The sequence below is a fragment of the Epinephelus fuscoguttatus genome, linkage group LG1 (genome assembly GCF_011397635.1).
Source record: "Epinephelus fuscoguttatus linkage group LG1, E.fuscoguttatus.final_Chr_v1".
In the NCBI taxonomy this organism is placed as follows: Eukaryota; Metazoa; Chordata; class Actinopteri; order Perciformes; family Serranidae; genus Epinephelus; species Epinephelus fuscoguttatus.
In genome coordinates, this window is record NC_064752.1 from 11,011,164 (window position 1) to 11,032,453 (window position 21,290).

At 41.2% G+C, this 21,290-nt stretch overlaps 1 protein-coding gene across 1 annotated transcript; it reads left to right on the plus strand.

The window, feature by feature from the left end:
* Window positions 1-748: 748 nt before the first annotated feature.
* pank4 (pantothenate kinase 4 (inactive)) lies at window positions 749-20,459 on the plus strand. The gene is made up of 19 exons (XM_049581835.1): window positions 749-888; window positions 1,351-1,433; window positions 3,555-3,763; window positions 4,407-4,590; window positions 5,091-5,183; window positions 6,308-6,461; window positions 7,715-7,896; window positions 8,084-8,165; window positions 8,459-8,559; window positions 10,118-10,273; window positions 11,560-11,672; window positions 12,917-13,004; window positions 13,255-13,406; window positions 14,541-14,596; window positions 14,740-14,789; window positions 16,007-16,111; window positions 16,195-16,295; window positions 16,536-16,604; window positions 18,041-20,459. The coding sequence occupies exons 1-19, from the start codon at window positions 765-767 to the stop codon at window positions 18,282-18,284; spliced, it is 2,346 nt and encodes a 781-aa protein (XP_049437792.1). The 5' UTR covers window positions 749-764; the 3' UTR covers window positions 18,285-20,459.
* Window positions 20,460-21,290: the final 831 nt, after the last annotated feature.

The following is a 21,290-nucleotide window of genomic DNA, read 5'->3' on the forward strand; positions in this document are numbered from 1 at the left end:
AGAAACTGCAGGACTCTAGGACACATCATGTGGGACAAAATCTTCTCATTTAAAATTTGGCCAGAAATAAACCATATGCATAAACTAACCAGCATGCACAACAACAGTGAAAATACAAGGCTTTTTTTTTTTTTAAATCCAGGACTTCATCTTCAACTTTTAACTTTTGAACATCAAAAGGAAGGTTTTAAAAATCTAATGACAAATTAATGGTGGAGGGAGGATCATGCATTTTCCACCTGCCAGTCAGGGAGGCTCAAGGAAAAATAATGTATTTTTGAGGAGGGTAAAAAAGGAAGCCATACCCCATCCACTCCTTTGACAAGTAAAGAACAGTCCCTTATGATTTCCTCTTCCTCTTCTTCTTTTTGTATCATATGTATGTTGTCAATTTGATCTTTGTCTATAAGAAGCTTGGGTTTATCAAACTGTATGTAGCCTAAAGTAACTGGTGGCTTGCACAGCTATGCTTCAAAGTAGCTTCCCTAACATTGGTCATATCATATGTGTCAAATCTTCATACCAGTTTTGAGCAGACGTGCAGAGAGCCATTAATTAAATATGTCCTCTTGTCGTCAGATATAAAACAAGTGAACCAAAAGTGTTGAAAAGTCTCTGTAGGATGTTTTTTCCATGTGTGTACTGTGTCCATGATGACACTCAAGTGTTTACAGGCACCTCTCAGTGTGCGTGGCTGCTGATTGGCTGACGTGGGGTCACGCACGTACGCACGCGGCGCACGCAGCGTCAAATCGTTGCGGACCATGGCGGAATGTGTTCGGCTGGGGAGCAACACAAGTGGTCATACCATGGATAAAAGCATTATTCTGCCACCCGACGAAATATTCCGCAACTTGGAGAACGCAAAGCGCTTCGCGATAGACATAGGTAACCGGAAATACTAAAGTTGTCCTTGTTTCTTCTTCCTGTTTAGCGCGAGCGGAGCCAATGTCCTTTATCACCAGTTATGCTGCAGCCTGATACTATGACAACACATGACTTTAAGTGGAAGTAAATAACACACAGCTAACGTTAGCCGCTTTAAATCGCGTTTAGGTTGAGTTTATTTGACAGACAGTCTGTTAGCTTTAAATATAGAAGCGTGACGAGGTGTCAGGATTATCTTTACCTCAGAAAACGGATTGTGTCAAACACATCTGCTCAACTTTTACAAGTGAAGCACCGTTGACGTTAGCTGCTAGCTAGCCTGTGTTGAGGTTTTCTCACCTGTGTTTATACAGCTAACAGTAACGTTACAATCCACCAAGCTTTAAATCTGGACTTTAATCCCGTGTGTCAGCTGTCTAACGGGTTTCCCATCGGACGTTGTCCATGCTTCTGCTCCAACAGGGGGATCTCTCACAAAGCTTGCCTACTACTCAACTGTCCAACACAAGGTGGCCAAAGTGCGATCTTTCGACCACTCTACAAAGGTAATTATCTGCTGTAAATCAGTGTATGTAAAATCTGTGGCGTCCTGGGTATTGTGCCAAGTTTCCCTGCCTCCCACAGAGCCATAACTGCATGGTAGCCTGCATGTCTTTATGTGTAATACCTCCAACACATAACCTAACATATGTTAGCTGACCCATTTTCACAGAAAAGGACATCACAGTGAAGCTCAAACCAGTCCTGCAGGTATTATACACTTCTCTGCACGTGTAGCTAGAATACTGCAAACACTCATACTCGCTGTACGTGCCAAAATACATTCTACTACACTATGTAGTATACCTGAAAAGTCCTTACACATAGTATGCCAAATACAGTGTGCCAAAAATACCAGGATGTTCTACTACATCTGGTCTGATTTTGCAGTATGCAAGCCAGCATGCTTTTCTGTCTATTCTGACCTACAATCCCCTGCAGCACATCAATTTAGTCACAGATGACAGCTTGTCAGAAGCCGTAATGGCTGATGACAGTGCATTCTAGTAAACAATGACCAGTTAAATAGTAATAATAGGAGTATTGATTGCTTAAGTGACCAAAATAATCACAAACACTATGAAAATGACAACGACAGTGAAACGACATCTGCAGTTCACTGTCGCAAATATGTTAGAATCGACAATCTGTGCCGTTATAACTTGAAAGGTAACCTGCATACATTGCAAAGTAACAACAGCAGAGCTCCCTGGGTTGATGTCCATCTCTGGTGAGCTTGGTGAACAGCGTTTTGTTTTATCTCGAAGGTAATGGATATAGAGTGTAACCTTTTAAGGAGGTAGTATGTCCTGATCATGTGCATACTGCATGCAACAGTGCATTCTTTGTAAGGGCAGCTGCAGTGCCTACTAAAAGTAAGAGAGAGTATCTGATCAAATGCAGTATGCCAAAAATACCAGGATGTCCCACTACATCCGGTCCAATTTTGCATTGACTTAGCCACAAACACAAGCTGATTGACAGCTGTCAGGAGTTGTAATGACGGATGACAGCGCATTCAAGTAACTGATGACCAGTCGAATAGTAATGCTAGGAATATAGATTTCTTAAGTGAACAAAATAAGAATGAATATTACAAATAACATCAGGACATAACTATGACAATAACTGACAGAATCTACAATCTGTGCAGGTCTAACTTTAAAGTTAAATTACATACATTGCGCAGTCACAACAGCACATCTCTCCAGGTTGACCTCTGACTCTGGTGAACTCAGTTAGTGGCGTTTGTTTTATCTCCAAGGTCAGGGATATAACAGTAAGAGGGACAAAGTTCAGGACATTATGAGACAGTAGCGTGTCCCCATTGTGTGCATACTGCATGCAACAGTACATACTCTTCAAGAGCAGCTGCAGTACCTACTAAAAGAAAAAGTATGTGATTCAGAATGCACCCTTATGTCCCCAATAAATTGCGAAACACACTACTTAAAGTTCAATCCTCACACTTTACTATTTGACCTTATTGTAACCTCTGTGCATGCACGCTGACTCAGCCAAACTTAACAGTTTGGTCCAGTCCAGACAACTTTATTTATCCCAGAGAGGCAGTTCAGTTTTACGATCTAAGTCACAGGCAGAAACAAGCAGCAATCAGCAGTAGCAATATGTCAAAGAGAGAGGTCCTGTGCATACTGACTCACACGTGGACCAGGCAAAGAATAGTAATTTACATACTTAAATAAGCAATTTAATAAATGTAAATAACCATTCTAGTGCACTGCACATTACTTAACTACATTCGTGAAATGTACGAGCCTGCCATTCATGTGGAGAAGACCAGACAGAGTAAACCATCTATCCAGTCAAAGCTTTAAGTGTAAATAAAATTAAAAAGGACATCACAAAGTCCAAAATGTATTTCTGTTGTCTTTGTGATGTCATCTTGGCAAGGCAGGCTTAATATTTTCCAGAGTTATTGCAAAACCTGTGTTGAAGGGAACTGATGACCTCTCACCCAGTTGCCTTTGCTTTATTTCCAACTGGACGGCAGAGCTCAACAGAGCCATCTACACTCCACTCTAGTGGGGGGCAGTGTCAACGGCAGGATGTAATGAAGTATTCACCCTTTCTCCTCCGTGTTTCCGTCTCATCTGTGTCCCCAGGAGGCCTCCAGTGACAAGCTCTATGAAATATCTGTGCAGGAAGAGGTCACTGCACGCCTGCACTTTATTAAGTTTGAAAATGCTTACATCGAAACATGCCTGGACTTCATCAAAGACCACCTGGTCAACACGGACACCAAAGTTATCAAAGCCACAGGTGGAGGGGCGCACAAGTTCAAAGAGCTCATCGAGAGGAAACTCGGACTCAAGTGAGTGGACGAACGCGCTGTGAATATAGCTAAGAAACTGTTGTTGCTGTATTGTTGAACCTTAATACAAAAACAGAACAGAAAGACAAATATCTGGCGTATTCTGCATGACTAAATTGGAATGAACAATGGCCCTGTGGCCTTGCTGTGACTTATTCAGACTCAGAGTAATATCCTGTCCTCTTCCTGCGAATAAGACGACAAACCAGATTGTTTAGGAGACCTCGTGAGGGCTCTTCTGGAAAATATCAACTGTTTACTGCCTTGTAAACTGCGGCAACCGCTTTGTTTACTAACCAAACATCATGTGACAACATTTACATGAAACTTAACATGCTATTGTTGCATCTTTATGGCATCAGTGCAGCATTAGAAAGCCATATACATGTCAGTTTTTTCAGTTTTCCAGTTGCTCTGGGTGTTCAACTCAGAGAAAGTGGCTCTCAATGTGCATACCTGCAGTCAGCTGCTGTGTCTAGAAAAATGTAAATATCTAGTAATATTGTAAAAAACAAAAGGAGATTGCACATTATACATAATTTACCAGATGCGTGACAGAATATTTAGTCTGCTCCTGCTGTTATTCACATTTGGCTGAGGATGATTCAATCTGATGGACTGTGTATGTGCTGCGTTGTGGCAGAGTGGACAAAGAGGATGAGATGACCTGCCTCATCAAAGGCTGTAACTTTGTGCTGAGGAACATACCCCACGAGGCTTTTGTGTACGCCAAGCACGCTGACTCAGAGTTCCGCTTTCAGACGACTCAACCTGACATCTTCCCCTACCTGCTCATAAACATCGGCTCTGGGGTGTCCATAGTCAAGGTAGTAACTAAAGTCAATGTATATACTCTTAATCATCACCTATGACCCGCTTTCAGTGTGTGGCGGTGTATTTTCTTACTGTGTTCAGGACATTCCTGGGCACAGGTGAGGTTGGGCTTTATAAAAAGGTGGCTACAAAGTGCCAGAGTGTAAGCAGCAGGCATCCAAGAGTAAGCTACGAAAATTATGGAAACAGGGCTGTAAAAAAAAAAGGCAAATACAGTGAACAAGAGTGAAACTGAGATTGGCTATTAGTGTGACTTTTGCAGGTGAAATTGTTAAAAGCAGTTACCACAATTCCTGCATAGCGTGCCTCCACGATATTAGTTCAGTGACAGAAAATTAATCAGTTGTTATTTTGATAATCCATTAATTGTTTTTAATTGTGAGTAATTTATGAAGCAATATCACAAATCAGTCTCCGTTTTCGGCTTCTCCAATGTGATGTTTTCATAGAAGAGTAACAAATGTATTAACCTGGGTATCTCCCTCTTCAACAGGTTGAATCAGAGGACAAATTTGAGCGAATAGGAGGAAGCTCAATAGGCGGAGGCACGTTCTGGGGCCTTGGAGCCTTGCTTACCAAAACAAAGGTATCTGAAATTACTTTGTCTACTGTTACTGTCATGTTGTAGTAGCCAGCCACTAAACATTGGCTTCTAAGTGCAATGATTTACATAGACTGTATAAAAGAAGTGAACGTAGCCACCGTTAAGTCATCCATTGGTTTGTGGACGCTTTGAAGCCTCGAGTTTGGCATTTTGGTGGTCACCATCTTGGTTTTTTTGGAGCCAGAGGTGACGTTATTTAAATGAGAGGGTGGAGCTGCAGAGGATAGGCATTGCTGCGCCGCTATCCTGACTGACAGATCACCGTGGTAATGACCTTTGAGTCACAAGGGTGCCACATCCTAAAGCATACTGTGCTTTATCGTCTATTTTACTCTAAATGGGACCATAATTTAAAAATTAACAGACTTAAAACTAGTGATTGAGACCATAACCTCATTAGGAAAATGTTTACTGAGGTAATACATCAAATGACAAGTACAGTCATTTTCTCACACACTTCCAACTAGTGCAGTGGCCTACTGCTGGCCATGAGAGAGAATTTAGGTTTAAGGCACTTTCACATTGGCTTAACATCTCAAATCTGGATGCTATTGTCATGGCAAACGATATCCTGGGCACTACATACTACTACTTAAAGCAAACACTCATCTAGGGCTTCCAGGGCTTGGCTGCCGGTACATATATTAGAGGAGAGTGAGCATGAGGGTGCCAGGCTAAAGGTAAGGAAGATGGGCCTACTTGATGACTTACTGTCTTGGCCCTGTTCTGACGGCTGTCACTCGGTCCGCTTGCTCTCTGTGGTCTGACCCCGCTTAGTGTTGCCACTCCGTTGACAGTTCATATGTAGACATTAGACATGCGGACGATAACTTAAAAACAAAACTTCATAGGGAAAGGAGGAAACTCATGGTACTCAGAAACATCTCTCATCAACTTCAGCCCCCACCTGGTCTGAATCATCTCTCTTGATTACTTTGACACGCACCCTTTCAAACACAGGCCCCACACCTAGGTAAGCCGAACCCACCTAGCCTGACAGCCATGCAAGACAGCCAAATAATGACACTATGTCCACTTCTTTCATACAGTCTGCCAATAGTTTGTTCCCGTAAGTCTTGTGAACTTTACCCTTTTCTCTCCTGTAGAGATTTGACGAGTTGCTACAGTTAGCGTCAAAAGGGCAGCACACGAGTGTGGACATGCTTGTCAAAGATATCTACGGAGGATCTTACGGGTCTTTGGGACTGACTGGAGATCTTATTGCGAGCAGTTTTGGAAAGTCTGCTACTGCCGACAAAGGTGACCATGGCGGGTAGATTTTTGCATGTGGCTGCCCAGTGGTGTTATTTATGTATATGTCCAGATCATTGTCATCAAAGCCTTACAGACACTTCATATATTGTAGTTGGTATGTGCAGTTCATTCTGTTAATTAAAGCAGTACCCCGACCATCTTAAGAGTATGAAACACTCACCCTCTGTGGGCTTTAAAGGTGGCTGTTAAAGGAAAAGTTGCCTCGTTTCACAGTGATGTATCGACATCTCCACTGAAACTCAAACCACTCCTGCATGAATAATCCACCTCTCTACTGTCAGTCCGAACTCTCAAAATGTTGCAAACAGTCATTGCAATAAATGGCAAAATACACTACTTCAGTTTTACTTCTCACACTCCACTATTGGAACTCATTGCAACCTCTGTGCATCCACACTGACTCCACCACTGCTGTTCACCAAACGTGAAAATAAAAGTGTGGAGTTCAGTTTGAAGTGTAGAAAATTAGTCAAAAAGTTCAGTGCGTGTTTCTGTTGTCTTTGTGATGTCATCTTGGTAAGGCAGGCTTAAATGTATACTATGCAGGAGAGAGTTACAACCCCAGGCTGGCGTTTCACCTTGCTTTATTTGCATTTTTCTGTGATTTTTGTCACTTTCTCTTGGATGCCTGCTGCTTACTGTCTCGCCCTTGGTCACAGCTTTTTTATAAAGTGCACACCGTGACCAGGAACGTGCCGTACATAACATAATAAGAAGAAAAGAACATACAGGCAGAGGGCAGAGTCGCTGCAGATAAATATCCACCACACACTTTAACTGGGTCATAAGTGATGATTGAGAGAGATTACATCTGCATGAGTCTCTATGTTGTTTTTTAGGAAAATCCTGCATAGCATATCTTTAATATTTTCTAGTTTTATTGCAAAACCTGTGTGGAAGTGAACTGATGACCTCTCACCTACTTCTGATACAGCTGTTCTCTCCATGTGCTGTATCTGTAACTGGATGGCAGCAAACAACAGAAATTCACAGCTTTGGCTTGTTTAACAAAGCAACTTCTGTGACTGTCCATCTCTGCAGTTTAAGTGTGAAAATGTGGATCAGGATTTTGATATTTGTAACTTACCTTGCACTTGCATGATTCTGCTTCTTACTGAAAAAGTTTACAGTACTTTAATATTCAGAGGTCAGTCTTTTAGACCTCCTGAAGCAGCTTTCCAATTGTGTGATGTGGATATTGTGCCTGTGTGTTTATTTAACTCTAGTGTTAATTGCAGAGTTTTCTAAAGAGGACATGGCCAAGAGCTTACTCCACATGATCAGCAATGACATCGGGCAGCTGGCCTGTCTGTATGCCAAACTCCACAACCTGTCCAGAGTTTACTTTGGAGGCTTCTTCATCAGAGGACACCCCGTCACTATGCACACCATCACCTACAGCATCAACTTCTTCACCAAGGCAAAGCCTCCTCCTCTTCTTCCTCTGCTCACCTAAAACAAACTAACTAAAGAGTCTTTGTGCTTTACAAGAGTTCCTGATTGTCTGTCTGTTTTCCTTGCTGCAGTGATATATCTCAGTTTAGTCCTGAAGCTGGTTTGTTATCTTATGTCGTTACCTTCATTTGTTTTGTTTTTTTTTGCTGTAGGGTGAAGTTCAGGCCTTGTTCCTGAGACATGAAGGCTATCTCGGAGCCATTGGAGCATTTCTTAAAGGAGCAGAGGAGGACAGTAAGGAAACACTACACTACACATTATTGTCCTGAGTTTGGTGTCAACAGGGTTACGGTACATACTGATAAATATTAGGCTGAAAGCTACAAACAGCACAGTGGGTAAAGGAAAGATATTTGGTCTGTCTCTTTTTTTGTGATTCGGTTTTTATTCTACATTAGACTAGTAACAAAAATTACAATTATTGAAAACAGCACTCACAAATGAGTACCGTTAAATAAGAATAACATGCATTATAATGTAACCGTTATACCCTAACTATATCATGATTGCATCTTGTATCCCTCCAGATCCAAACCAGTACAGCTGGGGTGAGAATTACGCGGGAAGCTCCGGCCTGATGAGCGTCTCTCCAGATATGAATCCCATGCAACGTGCGCGCAGTGGAACGGTGAGTCTGCAAAGGAAGCAGAGAGTGATCAGATATGAAGACCTGAAGCTGGGTCATGTGCCATGAGGCGCCCACTTAAACCTCATGACCTATTTTCACTCTGCTGCTGGTGCTTTGGTTTTTATTCCACCTGCCTTCTTCCATCGGGATATTTTTTACATCTGAACATTTTTATTTATGATCTTCTTCATCGTCACCGCTGTCCTCACTGAATCCACAAACATACAGAGACTAGGCCTGTCATGATAATTATGTTACTGACTTACGGAGGTCGACAAAAATTATTGAGGTCAGGTCCGTATATCATACGATATCGCCTGTTGTGTTTGCACACGTGTTTGTTTACATGAGAGTGTCACCAACATTTAGTCAACATGATGCCAAAACAAACAGCAGGGTTTGGCAGTGTATTACATGTGCCAAATGTCTATAAATATTTATTTAAGTGCAGTTTTTGTTAACAGAGCCCAAAGTCCATTTTATCTATAATGTTTGATTTATTTAAAATATTTAAATGTTTATTTCATATTCCAACTCCAATGTCTAAATATATTTAAGCATTTTAATTATTTTATTATCAATATATTACTGGCATAAAATGCTCTAATGTCAGTTATAGCAGTAGTAATTATCGTGACAGGCCTAACGAAGACATTCATTAATCTCTTCTTTTCATTTCCTCTCCACACACTCCTCTGTCTACCTAACCCTCTCCTTCAGTTTCCCGTAAGTACCTCCGACTGCGTCACCTGTGTGCTCTGGTTTGATGACATGTGGCTCCTGCTCACTGCGCTTTGTTCTCTAATTGTAGATGCTCAGTATTTAGAGATGTCAGGCATTCACTTTGTTCACTTGCTCGAGGAGCAGAGAGATCTGAGAGCTTTAGCTTTGATTGTGCTGAAGATCTTGCCTCTGTTTTGTCTGTTACCAAACTGGTTTTTGGTCAGATTATACTCTGTGAAGATGGGAGATGAGAGTGTTTGATGCTTTCGACAGCCACTTTGCTTGTTGATTCCTCGGTGTGATACTCAGAGCATGCAGGCCTCTGTAGACCTCCTCTGTTAACATTAGAGTCCACTCTCACCACTGAGATTCCTGCTCTTTTTCCAGCTTAGTTTTCATTAGTGCAAACTGGCAAAGTGTGATGCCGGACTGCAAATGAAATATTAGCTCATCTTTGGCGACTTACCACTTGAGAAACCTTCTATCGATGTAGTTTGTTCCTTAATGGGCTATTGATTGTGTCCCATTATTAATGAATCTGCTGGCTCCCACTGGCTTTTAGGAATAAATCTTTCTAGGACCTTCCCTTTCTCTTCCTTACCGCATCTTCCTCTCTGCTTGTTTGTTGCATCGATAAGGAAAAAATACTAACAAGTGTGAAACCTTCCACAGTGTTGCTTAGAAAAAGAGAAATATTGTGAAATATGTCCTAGAATAAAAGAGTGACAGGTGGAATAGACTTTGGTGTTTGAGGAGTTGGAAGAATCTCTGTGCAGTCTCAGTTTGTGGACAAAACAGACAGCGTGCATCGTCTCTGTCTCTTTGTTGTGTCCAGTTTGACATGTTGGAGATGGACCGTCTGGAGAGGAAGCTGGTGAATCTGCCTCTGCTGCAGGATGCTTCGTCTTACATCCCCGACACTGTGGACCTCACAGAGGACGCTCTGGCCCGTGAATACTGGCTCTACTGCTTCGAAGAGGCCCTAGACGGGGTAGGATGGCGGCTCATGTTTTGGAATACAGTAGCAGACTCTTGAATTAAGACGTGCCATACAGACAAAGTTTTAAACTTTTTCTTTAAAGAAAAAAAAATCATAGACTGTGTAAAATAATGATTGTAGCCACTGTGACATCACCTGTTGGTTTGTGGACTCACGGTTTGAAGCCTCGAGTTTGGCATTTTGACCGTCAACATCTTGGATTTTTGGAGCCAGAATTGACCATATTTGGACGAGAGGGTGGAAATAACCCAAACACTAGCCGCTAGCTTGGTTAGCATGTTGCATTTACAGTCTGTGGTTAACTGTGATAATGGTAATGCTAATTTTCTCTAACAAAAAACAAGCTTAAAACCGTTAGAACAAAATGTCTTTACTGGAAAAACTGAGCATCTTACTGTGTTTTAGTACAAACGTGCAGAACAAGACTTTTTTATGCGACCAAAAAGCTACACTTGTACTCTGTGAATCTGGGGTTACACCATGGTTATGTCACTTAACTATCGTTGTGATAGTGACTTGTCAACGAATGGCACCTTCCTGTCACTGAGAGAGACAACCCTCTTAATTATACACAACTTTAAGGCTCAATAATATCTAAACGGGTGAGTTATATAAAAATTAGCTGTAGAGATTAGCTGTAGCGATTGAAACCGTTTTTTGTACTAGTCTGTAAACATGTTTATTTCTGTTGCCAAGTTGGGCGTTTTTAATACGGGGTCTGTGGGGTTTGACTCTCTCTTGGAACCAGTTTTTGGCACGTCAGCACTTGCTTAATTTTTCAACACTGGAGGTTGCTGCTTGGGGAAAATCTAATAAAACAAAACAAACATGATAATGACTGAGGAAGTTTTGAAACTGTGATTCGAGCGTAGATGAAACATAATCTCTGCCTCTTCTTATGGATTTATGTCTGTATGAATTCATAACGGACAAGACAAGACAGTGAATTAAGAAAGAAACTCTCTTGATCTTCCATCAAAATGTCACATTCACACTTGATACTTTAGACAGCTTACAGTAGAGAGTTTTTGTTGTATTTGGCGAAAAAAAAAACAGTTCAATATCATATCAGGTCATCTATGTTAAGCCTGTTATCTGTGACAGGATTAAGATAAAAAAGGACAGAATTGCACAGCACATTCAGTGTTTACAGGTCAGTTTCTCATATGAGATAAATTGGTTTGACTTTGTAGTTTTTTTTAATCTGACTTAGTGCTTGTGGGATGCAGATGTCACAAGTGTGGCTGATTAACGCTCTTCTGTTTTTTGTTGAGCAGGTGGTTAAGAGAGCTGTAGCGAGCCAGCCCGACATGCCGGAGGCAGCCGAGCGAGCCGAGAAGTTCCGTCAGAAGTACAGACACAAGCTTCAGACCCTCCGCCACCAGCCTTTGTAAGGACTGTTTTTGTTTTTGCATGCAAGGCCCATCTGTTTGACTACAGGTTGCTTTAAGTAGACTAGACCTCAAGTCTTTTCTTCAGCGTCTGCATTAGTTTAATGTCCTCATACCTGCTGTAACTGCCCATGAACTTTGTAAATGAAAAAGGGAGATCGTGATGGTGAAGGAATACTTTAACTTCCAAATGACCATTTGTGTATCAATTCCTCAAAAGAAAACCCCTCACATGCGTCCATGGTGAACGGAGAATCTAAAAAACTATAACAAATCTATATCAAAGCATCAGTTTACAAACTCTCACACAGCTTGTGCAGTATAATTCAAGTCTCATTTATCCAGTTGGATGCTCAGTACTTCCCATACAAACAGCGCTTTTGGACAGGGAGCTGCACTAAAAGTGAAACTTAATGATGATCTCTTCAAAGCCAGACTCCATTGAGAAAAACAGTATTTTTACCTTTGCTTAACACAGGAGTTGTTGGTCTACTGCTGCCTCGATCAGTTAGTTAGTTTGTGTTATTGTGTGACTTTTAGTGTTTTAAAGAGTTAGTTTAGGTTTAACGAAGTCAAAGAATAGCCCAAACAAACTATCAGTTGAGGCAGTGGTAGACCAGCAGCTCCCGTGTTCGGCGAGGTAAAATTGCTGTTTTTGTCAGTGGAGTCTGGCTTTAAAGAGAGCACTGATAAGTTTCACAGAAAGGGCTGTCTGTTTGGGAAGTACTGAACATACAGCTGGATAAATGAGACTTTGATTTGGCACGAGTTGTGTTAGAGTTTTCAAACAATTTTTTTATAATTTTTTTTTACTATTGGTTAAGAATTTTCTCTGTTTTTGGATTCTTCGTTCATTGTGGAGGCATGCGAGAAAAACTTCATGACTTTAATGTAACATGGGGTGAGAATTTGATGTACATGTGGTCATATGTGGGTTGAAGTATTCCTTTGAATCTGTTTACTTCTGAGTTTTTAGGAGGTGGGTGTACTGAATAAGTATGTGTCAGTCAGTCTTATTAATCCTGTCAGACTGATGAACATGAATGAAACATGAAATTTGATGGAAAAAAAGCCAGACTTTCAGAAACCAGCTGCACATTTCAAAACAGAGTTTTCAAAAGGTCAGTTTGACAAAGTTAGTTGTTTTTTTTTAAAAGTAAAAATACCAGTGAAACCTCCCCAGGCCTCGATGTGTGTATGTTTTTCTCTTTGGCTAATGTAGAGTGCTTCTCTTCTCACCTAGTGCTTATGGATCCCTCACTGTCAGAAGTCTGTTAGACACGAGGGAACACTGTTTAAACGAGTTCAACTTTCCTGATCCCTACTCTAAGGTCTGACTGAAATCTATCAACCTTTGTTGTTTTCTTGTGTGCTACACAGCTGCCTTGGCCCTCACTTATTTCTGTGTTTCATAGTTATGTTTCATAGTTTCCACAGTTTGTCTCCACCCCTTAAGTTAAGCCTAGAATTCAGGCAATACGTTATTCTGAAAATCACATTTTCTCACGTCTCTGAATTCTTCTGATTACCAGTCTTTTATTCTGTTCAAAGTAGCTGCATCACCTCTCTGTTCTCTCATAGATCAAACAGAGGGAGAATGACATGGCTCTCAAGTACTACCAGAAGGCGGTGAAGTCCCTGGAGGAGTTGAGCTGGGAGGAGAGACAGTTCGCCCTGGTCAGGGGCGTCCTGGCTGGGAATGTCTTCGACTGGGGAGCCAAGGCTGTGTCAGAGTGAGTGGAGTTAATGGCTTTTATATCCTGCGAGCAGGCTGCTTGATTGGTTGCTGGCACAGTGTTGGTAGCGGGAGAGGCTCTTATCTTGTAGTTTCATGCTTCCACAGCTTTGAATGGGGAGTATTTCCACCGCTGTGGTCGTGTGTTTGGCAGCGTCTCATTGTTTTGATAAGTTAGCCACCCTGGGTTAGCCAGAGTGCACACAGTTGGCGGCATTGATTGAACATAAACAGAATGAAAAAATCTATTAAAGTATCTCAGGGCTGCTTACAGAGCATCCCAAAAAAGAATGTAACTGCATCCCAATGACTTGTTATGATGTTTTTTTAAGTTTCTGTTGCCCTGTGAGGCTTTGAATAAGTAAGTCTTTTCACGGGGACTCTGCAGAAAGGTCAACTATAGCCTGCTATTGGCTTCAGAACCACACGTCTGTTATAGAAATAAATTGATTAGGGCTGATTTGAGACAAGGGTTATTATCGTAAACTAAAACTGAAATATTTTCGGAAATTGAAACCAAATAAAAAGAGTAACAAATAGCCCAAATGACCAGCGAACAGAAGAGGAAGTATTGGCCTGGATATCCGCCGGCTACACCTGATTAACCTGAAATGTTGGCCCTCATGCTTAGAAGCACATGATTTAAATACTGTAGCAGATTTAAAGCCATTTAACCAAGCTGTTCAGCTCAGGTCTAATGTTAACCAACTGGGGTCAGGATTAAACTGCAGATGACAAGTTTTCCTCTGAGTGTGGTAGAGAGAGAGTACTCAAGTCGATTCCCAAATTATGAAACATTACGGCCATTCCTAAACAGTTCTCCAGCCATGTATTTTGTATGCACGGTACATGTAGCAATGTAGTTATGAGACGTTATATCTGGCTTTAAAAAAACAAGCTAAAATAAAACCACTGTAAATCTTAAACTAAATATATGAAATTTAAACGGAACCTTTCTGAAAACCTAAAATTAAACTAAAACTATCAAACGTACTCTGAAAACTAACTAAAACTGAACTGGAATCAAATTAAAATGTCAAAACTGAAATAAAAGTAAGAACTAATTGATGTTTTTACTCAGTGATCCAAACTCTTGTCTAACTGTTGCATATGTTATTTTGCTGTCATGCAGTGTCCTTGAATCTGATCCTGAGTTTGGGTTTGAGCATGCTAAACGACAGCTGGAAGGTATCAAAGTATTTCTTTTCTCTCTGTCTTTGTTGTTGAATCATTTGAGTCAAGAGAAAACTGTCAAATTTGGGGACGTTTAGAATGACTCTGACTCAGCACTTCCTGAAACTGATTTGTTTGATCTCTTTTTTTCTGCGCAGAGCGGCCGTGGCTTGTTGATTCCTACGACCAGTGGTTTGAGAGACTAAAGGTCAGGCTCTTTCTCTGCTTTTTCATTTCAAAGCCAAGTTATTTATTGAATACGTTTACATGCACACTAATATTCCATCATTATTGCAAATATGACAACATTTTAAATTTGATGTGGTCTTGTAAGCAGCATATTCTGTTGGATATTCCAAATTAAGCCTTTTTCTGAATGCAGCATTTTCTTTGGACATGTATACAGCGCATTCAGAATATGCGTCTCAATTGTGGATAACAACAATTTGTTTAACCTTCCTCCTGTTTTTTTCCTCTTGACTGTGCGACTTTTGTCCTCTAGTTTGATCGTTTATGAAGCATAAAGTCTAAATTATCACCTGTTTTTGTGTTATACATTCTTGGCCAACTTCCTTCCAACAGTTTTACGTATATTTTTGGAATCTGTGGACAGTAAACGTAATTTACATGAAATTATCCCTAATTTTTGAGAGAAAAAAAGCAGAAATTGGGAGTTATTTTGACTACAGTAAAGATCAGAGGAACATATGCTGATGGATTATCACAGACTTGAATATGTCAACGTTATGGTTTTAATACCATTTCATTTTTGTAACAGCAGCAGATCATAACACAACAACAGATGCTATAAATTTGAATAAAACACCCACAATTCAGTGACAGTAGTGAAAATTGATTTAATATAAAAAGAACAAAGAGCACAGTATGGAACCATCCATGTTATTTTGGGGGGATTAGATAAAAGAAAACCATGTGTATGATATAAAAAAGTTTGAAAACAGCTTAAATTTGACTCAGGGACAACAGGAGGGTAAATACGTACAAATATCACAACACCAACCTTTACAAGAAGGAGACTGAAGGAATGAAAGAGGGACGCTCCAGCTGTTCCACTTATCCATATTGTGACGTGATAAATGACATGTTAGGGCACATTAACCGGAGGATGCACAGCTGCTTGTAAACATGTGAACAGCTCAGTAGGAATATTGTCTTCTTCAGTATAAGGGTAGAATCAAAATATTTTCTGTAATAAAGGTTTAATCAGCACCACATGCTGTTTAACACGAAAACAAACACACATCTGAGGCACCAGGCACAGCCATGTTTTGATTAAGCACAAAGAGAAAACACAGATAACAGCTTTTTTGTGCTCATTTGTAATGTTTTCTGTATTTGTAATAGTGTTTCTGTGTCTGTGATGATTAGTGCTTGAATACACTCCATCCTGGTTTTCTCTTGCAGGGTCCTCCTCATAAGTGTGCCTTGTTTTTCGTAGATAATAGTGGAGTAGACATCATTCTAGGCGTGATGCCTTTTGTCAGAGAGCTTCTCTCTCGAGGAACAGAGGTACACAACTCTAACAACATTTTTAAAAAAAAATACAATATTTGATCAAATGTTATTCCAGCTCTTCTGTTTGTCTCCCTCAGGTTGTGTTGGCCAGCAACTCTGGTCCGGCTTTGAATGATGTAACAAACGGTGAACTGCAGATACTGACCGAAAGCATCGCTGCTATGGATCCAGTGATTCAGTGAGTGTTTATGAGTGTTCTTAAAAACAGACGAGATTAATTAAGACCACAGCTAATGAGCTATCATCACACAGACAGCAATATAGAGTCAACAGACTTTTACACAACATCTTATTATCTTTCCTGAGCTGCTTCTAAGATATAATTTTCTCTGTCTGATCTCATGATTTCACACATAAAAAGCTTTTTAAAACAGCTGAAGAAGATCATCAGTGTCCTGTGGTGTTTTTTTTTGTGCAGGGCTGGTCTGAGGGACGACAGGCTGACTCTGGTACAGAGTGGTTCCAGTTCACCCTGTCTGGATCTGAGGTTGGTTGTTCTGCAATTTTACATTTGACCTTTTTACAGGGTGAGCTACTCAGCCTTTGATTTAGCTAGAGACGGTGTTGTGTGTAAGTAGGGTAAAAGAGCACGCTCATGACATGACCATGTAATCGGTGAACTGTATGAAAAGACAAATCCATTTACAGCTAATGAATCGCTCACTCTTGCGACAGTTAAAGGGAAACTTTGCCAATTTGTAACGAGTTTTGTATCATAATAATGTGGGTAGTGTGTAACAGAAATCTCCCTGCTCAACATTCAGCTTAAAATGTGTCACCCGGCAAATTTTGGCTGCCTCTAGGGCTGTTCGAACTACAGGTTGTACTTGGGCATATTCGTATGTCCGCCACCATGGACACAGACAGTATAGAGGCAGATAGAGACAGAGATACCCGTCTCTCCAAATCAAGACTCTGTTACTGCGTTGCCTATTTCTCACCAAAAATGTTTGCAGAAACATATTTTAGTTTGACATTTAACTGTAATTCAAGATAATTTGTTGCCAGCCCGTCACCATATCCTTTTCTGTGTCAAAACCGCCAAGCTTGCATTGCATCACCCTCCTGCGGGAGCATTTATTGGTCCTGTGCGGCGCAGTGCATTCTTGTAGTTGTAGGTTTTTTACCTCGACTGAAACCAAATGCCACAGCCCTTTTTCTCTGTTTTCTCTGGTCATGTAGCACCAATTTCAAAAGTTATGGCGTCGTTCTACTGCATAGACAGCCCAGTTATATTGAAAGGCCATTAATGACACTCACTGTGTTTTAACGCACCCAGCATGTTGGTGTACTGTCAAAGACAGTTTCCCCCTCACCTAAATCTGAACCACACCTTTTCCTTTACGTATCCATGGAGGTGGGAAACACTATTCGACAGGGGGACAGGCTTTGACACATTTTTTTAAGAACTTTTATGAATAAATCTGTAAGACACAGATTCTAACAGAGAAAAAAATCTCACATTTTTTGGTAATTTTACTCAGTGGGTCTGAAAAAACAAGTAGAAATGTCAGCCACATCTATAACAAATTTAAAATGCATCCGACCAGTCATATGAAATATATGAAAATAAATGATCACAATATTTTATTTCATTTAATAAAACAACAACAACAAAAACAGGAGAAGTTAAAATAAAGTAGTTGTTTTTCTGGGACTGTGAACTTTCCTGTAAACGTGAACTAGTTCACTTCAATCTGTGTGAACTGAACTGTGAGTGAGCTCTGAAGTGTGAACGTGCACAACACTGCTTAGAATTGAGCATTTCATCACATCTGGGTGAGAGGGTTGAGTTTGTGCTTCACATTTTCACTTTGAAAAGCCAGAAATCTGAGCACCAGGTGAAGAGTTCATTAAATGTACTCTGTTACAGTCATTTAGTGCAGCAAACATGTTGAATTCTGTACCTCTGCCTTCCCCAAGCCGTCTGGACAAAGTGCTGGCGATGGTGGTCCGGGAGAGAAAGACCGACCTGGTGATCATCGAGGGAATGGGCCGAGCCATCCACACCAACTACTACGCCATGCTCAGCTGCGAGAGCCTCAAGATGGCCGTTATCAAGAACTCATGGCTGGCCGACCGGCTGGGAGGAAAGCTGTTCAGCGTAGTATTTAAATACGAGGTACCGGCTACTTGCCACGACCCTAAAGCACTGACGCCCTCCTGAGTGCGACAGAGCTCACATTTGAGCAGGACAGAACGCCCAAGTCGAGCAACCAGGAACGGATTAGCTCTGAATGTACGGATGATGGTCGTATACTGCCACTAAGTGAACGACTGATTGCAAAAAGCTGATTGTAAAATAGAGACGAGTTTTAAAGGCGATCATTGGCAGGGAGGTTTTACATTTTATTTTGAAACATTGTTGATTTTAGTGCTGGTTCATCAACACGAATGCTTTTCTCGCAGGTCTCTGTTCAGTATCATGTACAATCACTTAGTTTGCTGCCATCGTTGCTGCCTGTTGATCTCATTCAGCATCCAGAGTGTGTTGAACGTGAAGTCATCACTGGCTGGTTAACTTTAACAGACTGTTATGACAGATGAGATCTTCAGCTTGTAGAGGGATCAATGACAAACATTGATTAATTAATTTTGCATCAGTCACTGACATGCTGCCAACATGCAACACTGCGCACCCATATGGGCGAATTCGCCGGCTGGTGTGTGTGTTAGAGAGAGAAAGAGCCGCAGGAGTAATGTGAGCTTTCAGCGGTAACACTTTTTACATAAAGTGTTTTTAATGTGCCTTGAGGCCAACGTGATAAAAGCACCACTCACTCAGATTTGCTTTTAGTTCCCGTTGAAACACATCAGAAATATCTTTTGTTTCCCAGCTGTCTCACGCCATAGATCAGCAAGATTCTCTTTTCCATTACTGCCAGTAAATTAACTCAGATTAAGACATGAATCATTGTCACTTGTGTAGCTGTTAAGGCGGCATCAGGGAAATTGTTTGACCAGTGGGAGAAGCTGCAAAGAGATTAGGTCGTGTTCCTCCACAAGGTGGCAGTATTCTACTGTGACGTGTGCTTTTTAAATGAGCTCTCAAATCTTTACCAAGGTGCTTGGTGTCAAAATTAACACTGCATATTTCAGGTTAAACATTCTGTCTCCGATCAAAGCATCACATTTTATCACTGCAGCTGACCAGGGATTGACAGCAATTAACCGGCATGTTCAAGTACAAACTGTAATCATCCATCCCTGAAATAAAAAAATAATAATGCACTTGTTTGAAGGCAATAATGCTGCAGCACCTCGTTGTAACAAACATCAGACACTGTGTGATCGTGAAGTGGCTCACTTCATCGTAAATATCCGAATTCAAGGCAGGATCTGATTCTAATCTGCCTCGGCGTGAATATGTCTCCCAGAAGTTACTTGACATGCTGACTCACATTTCAATATTGTATTTGTCATCTGTACATATATGTGATATTTGCATCACTTCAGCTAAGCACACCAAGCACAGGTTTTGTGTATTATTCTCCTGACAATCGATTTTAATTAAATGGTGAAAACCTTTTATTTTATTCCTTTTATCTGTGTGTGTGTGTGTGCGTGTGTGTTCATTTCTCTGCATGTGTTGGGGGAGTTCGCAGTCGTGTAGAGGAACAGGCAGAGTTGAAAGTTGTCCCATATTAAAAAACCCAACGTGCCCCCGGCGGTATAAAAGCTCGACACCCTGGTATGTGCTGGTTGATGCCTGCTGGGGAGCTGTGGGCTGATAATGCATGAGGAGGCCTGGCAGGGGGTCCTCCTGCTTTCCCTTTCGCTCATCACTCTGACTGCCAACACTGACTCTCACACACACACACACACACACACATACACACTAGTTCTGCAAGACGCCCTTGTGGGTTTAGTGACATCTATGTATAACGTACGTAAGGTTTGCTCTGGTTTGTTTTTCTGTGTTTCCTTTTTTACTGTATATAATATCCAGTGTGGGCAGGAATGTTTCCTTCATCATCAGTGCACTCATGAGACAAAGGACCCCAAAGACACACAAAACACTCGTTGTGTCTATGTCAGTGACATTTTGCAGGTGAGACAGAACTCAGGGTAGCCATGGGTCTGGAAAGTACTTGAAGGTGCTTGGATTCAAAAGAGGTCCTTGAAAGTGCTTGGATTTAGCCAGCCACGATCTGTTTTGAGCATCTGATAGTTGTTTGACTCTGGAAACAAGTTCAATAATCAATTCAGTTGTGCAGTGTTTTTGGCATATTTGTGCCTCTGCGTCAGGCAGGGCCCACAGCACGAGCACCCCTTCCTCCTGTCGAAAGTAATTGGAGTATTTTTCCCCCTCTAACATTATAATAAAGACTGAGTTGAGGTAGTAAGACTTATTGTATGTAAGCCTAGTAGTTGGATTTGTCACGATGTGCTTTTGCTAGCCCGTTCTCATTCTGTAGTCATCAAATATCGCTGCTTTGTGATTTCAGTATCAGACACTGACACCAAAAGCAACTTTTCGTGGTGATATGATACGCCACCGCTCAGCTGGATGGCACCTGTTGCAGCAGTACGTATGATACGCCACAGGACAGGGTCAGTTTGAAACGCTGCCGGTAATGATAAAGAGCTGGAAATTCCCCACAGGGTCAGTGGGAGGGGTGGTGGATGGGTCCAACAAACCCTGGACTTTTACCTGGGAGGCCTCTGTTTGCTTGACATAGAGTCAAATGATGGGTTTTTTTCTAAATCTAACCACCAGGACCTAGCACATAATATGTAGACACCAAGTCCACAGATAAATTGACAATATGTGACGACTGGGATGAGAACATGTTGGCTTTTGCAATATGGATTAATGATGAGTGCATTTAATATCCAGTAAAACACACAGACAAATATAATATTTATTTATTTATTTAAAGCCAAATTCAAAGGTTAAATGCCAACTCAAACCAGACACACCACTTCACCTGGCATGTGTTGGCTGTGGGAGGAAACTGGAGAAAACCCACGGCAGACATGGAGATAACAGAAGTGTGAACCCCTGAGCCTCCACGCTGCCCCAATGCCAGGTTCATGCGACACATCATGTTTGTCTGTTCTGACGCTCTTTGCTCATCTGATGCTAATAGCAGTACTCACCAGGTTGCTAAAGTGCCTCTGCTGTTTCACGCCATCACAGGCATCACAAACGTGGCATCAGTTACACTAC

Coding starts and splice junctions, on each gene's coding strand:
- pank4 (XM_049581835.1), top strand. CDS start 765: ATGGCGGAATGTGTTCGGCTGGGGAGCAACACAAGTGGTCATACCATG. Junction 6,462..7,714: donor GTCTGCTACTGCCGACAAAG/GTGACCATGGCG, acceptor TGTTAATTGCAG/AGTTTTCTAAAGAGGACATG. Junction 16,296..16,535: donor GCTATGGATCCAGTGATTCA/GTGAGTGTTTAT, acceptor TTTTTTGTGCAG/GGCTGGTCTGAGGGACGACA.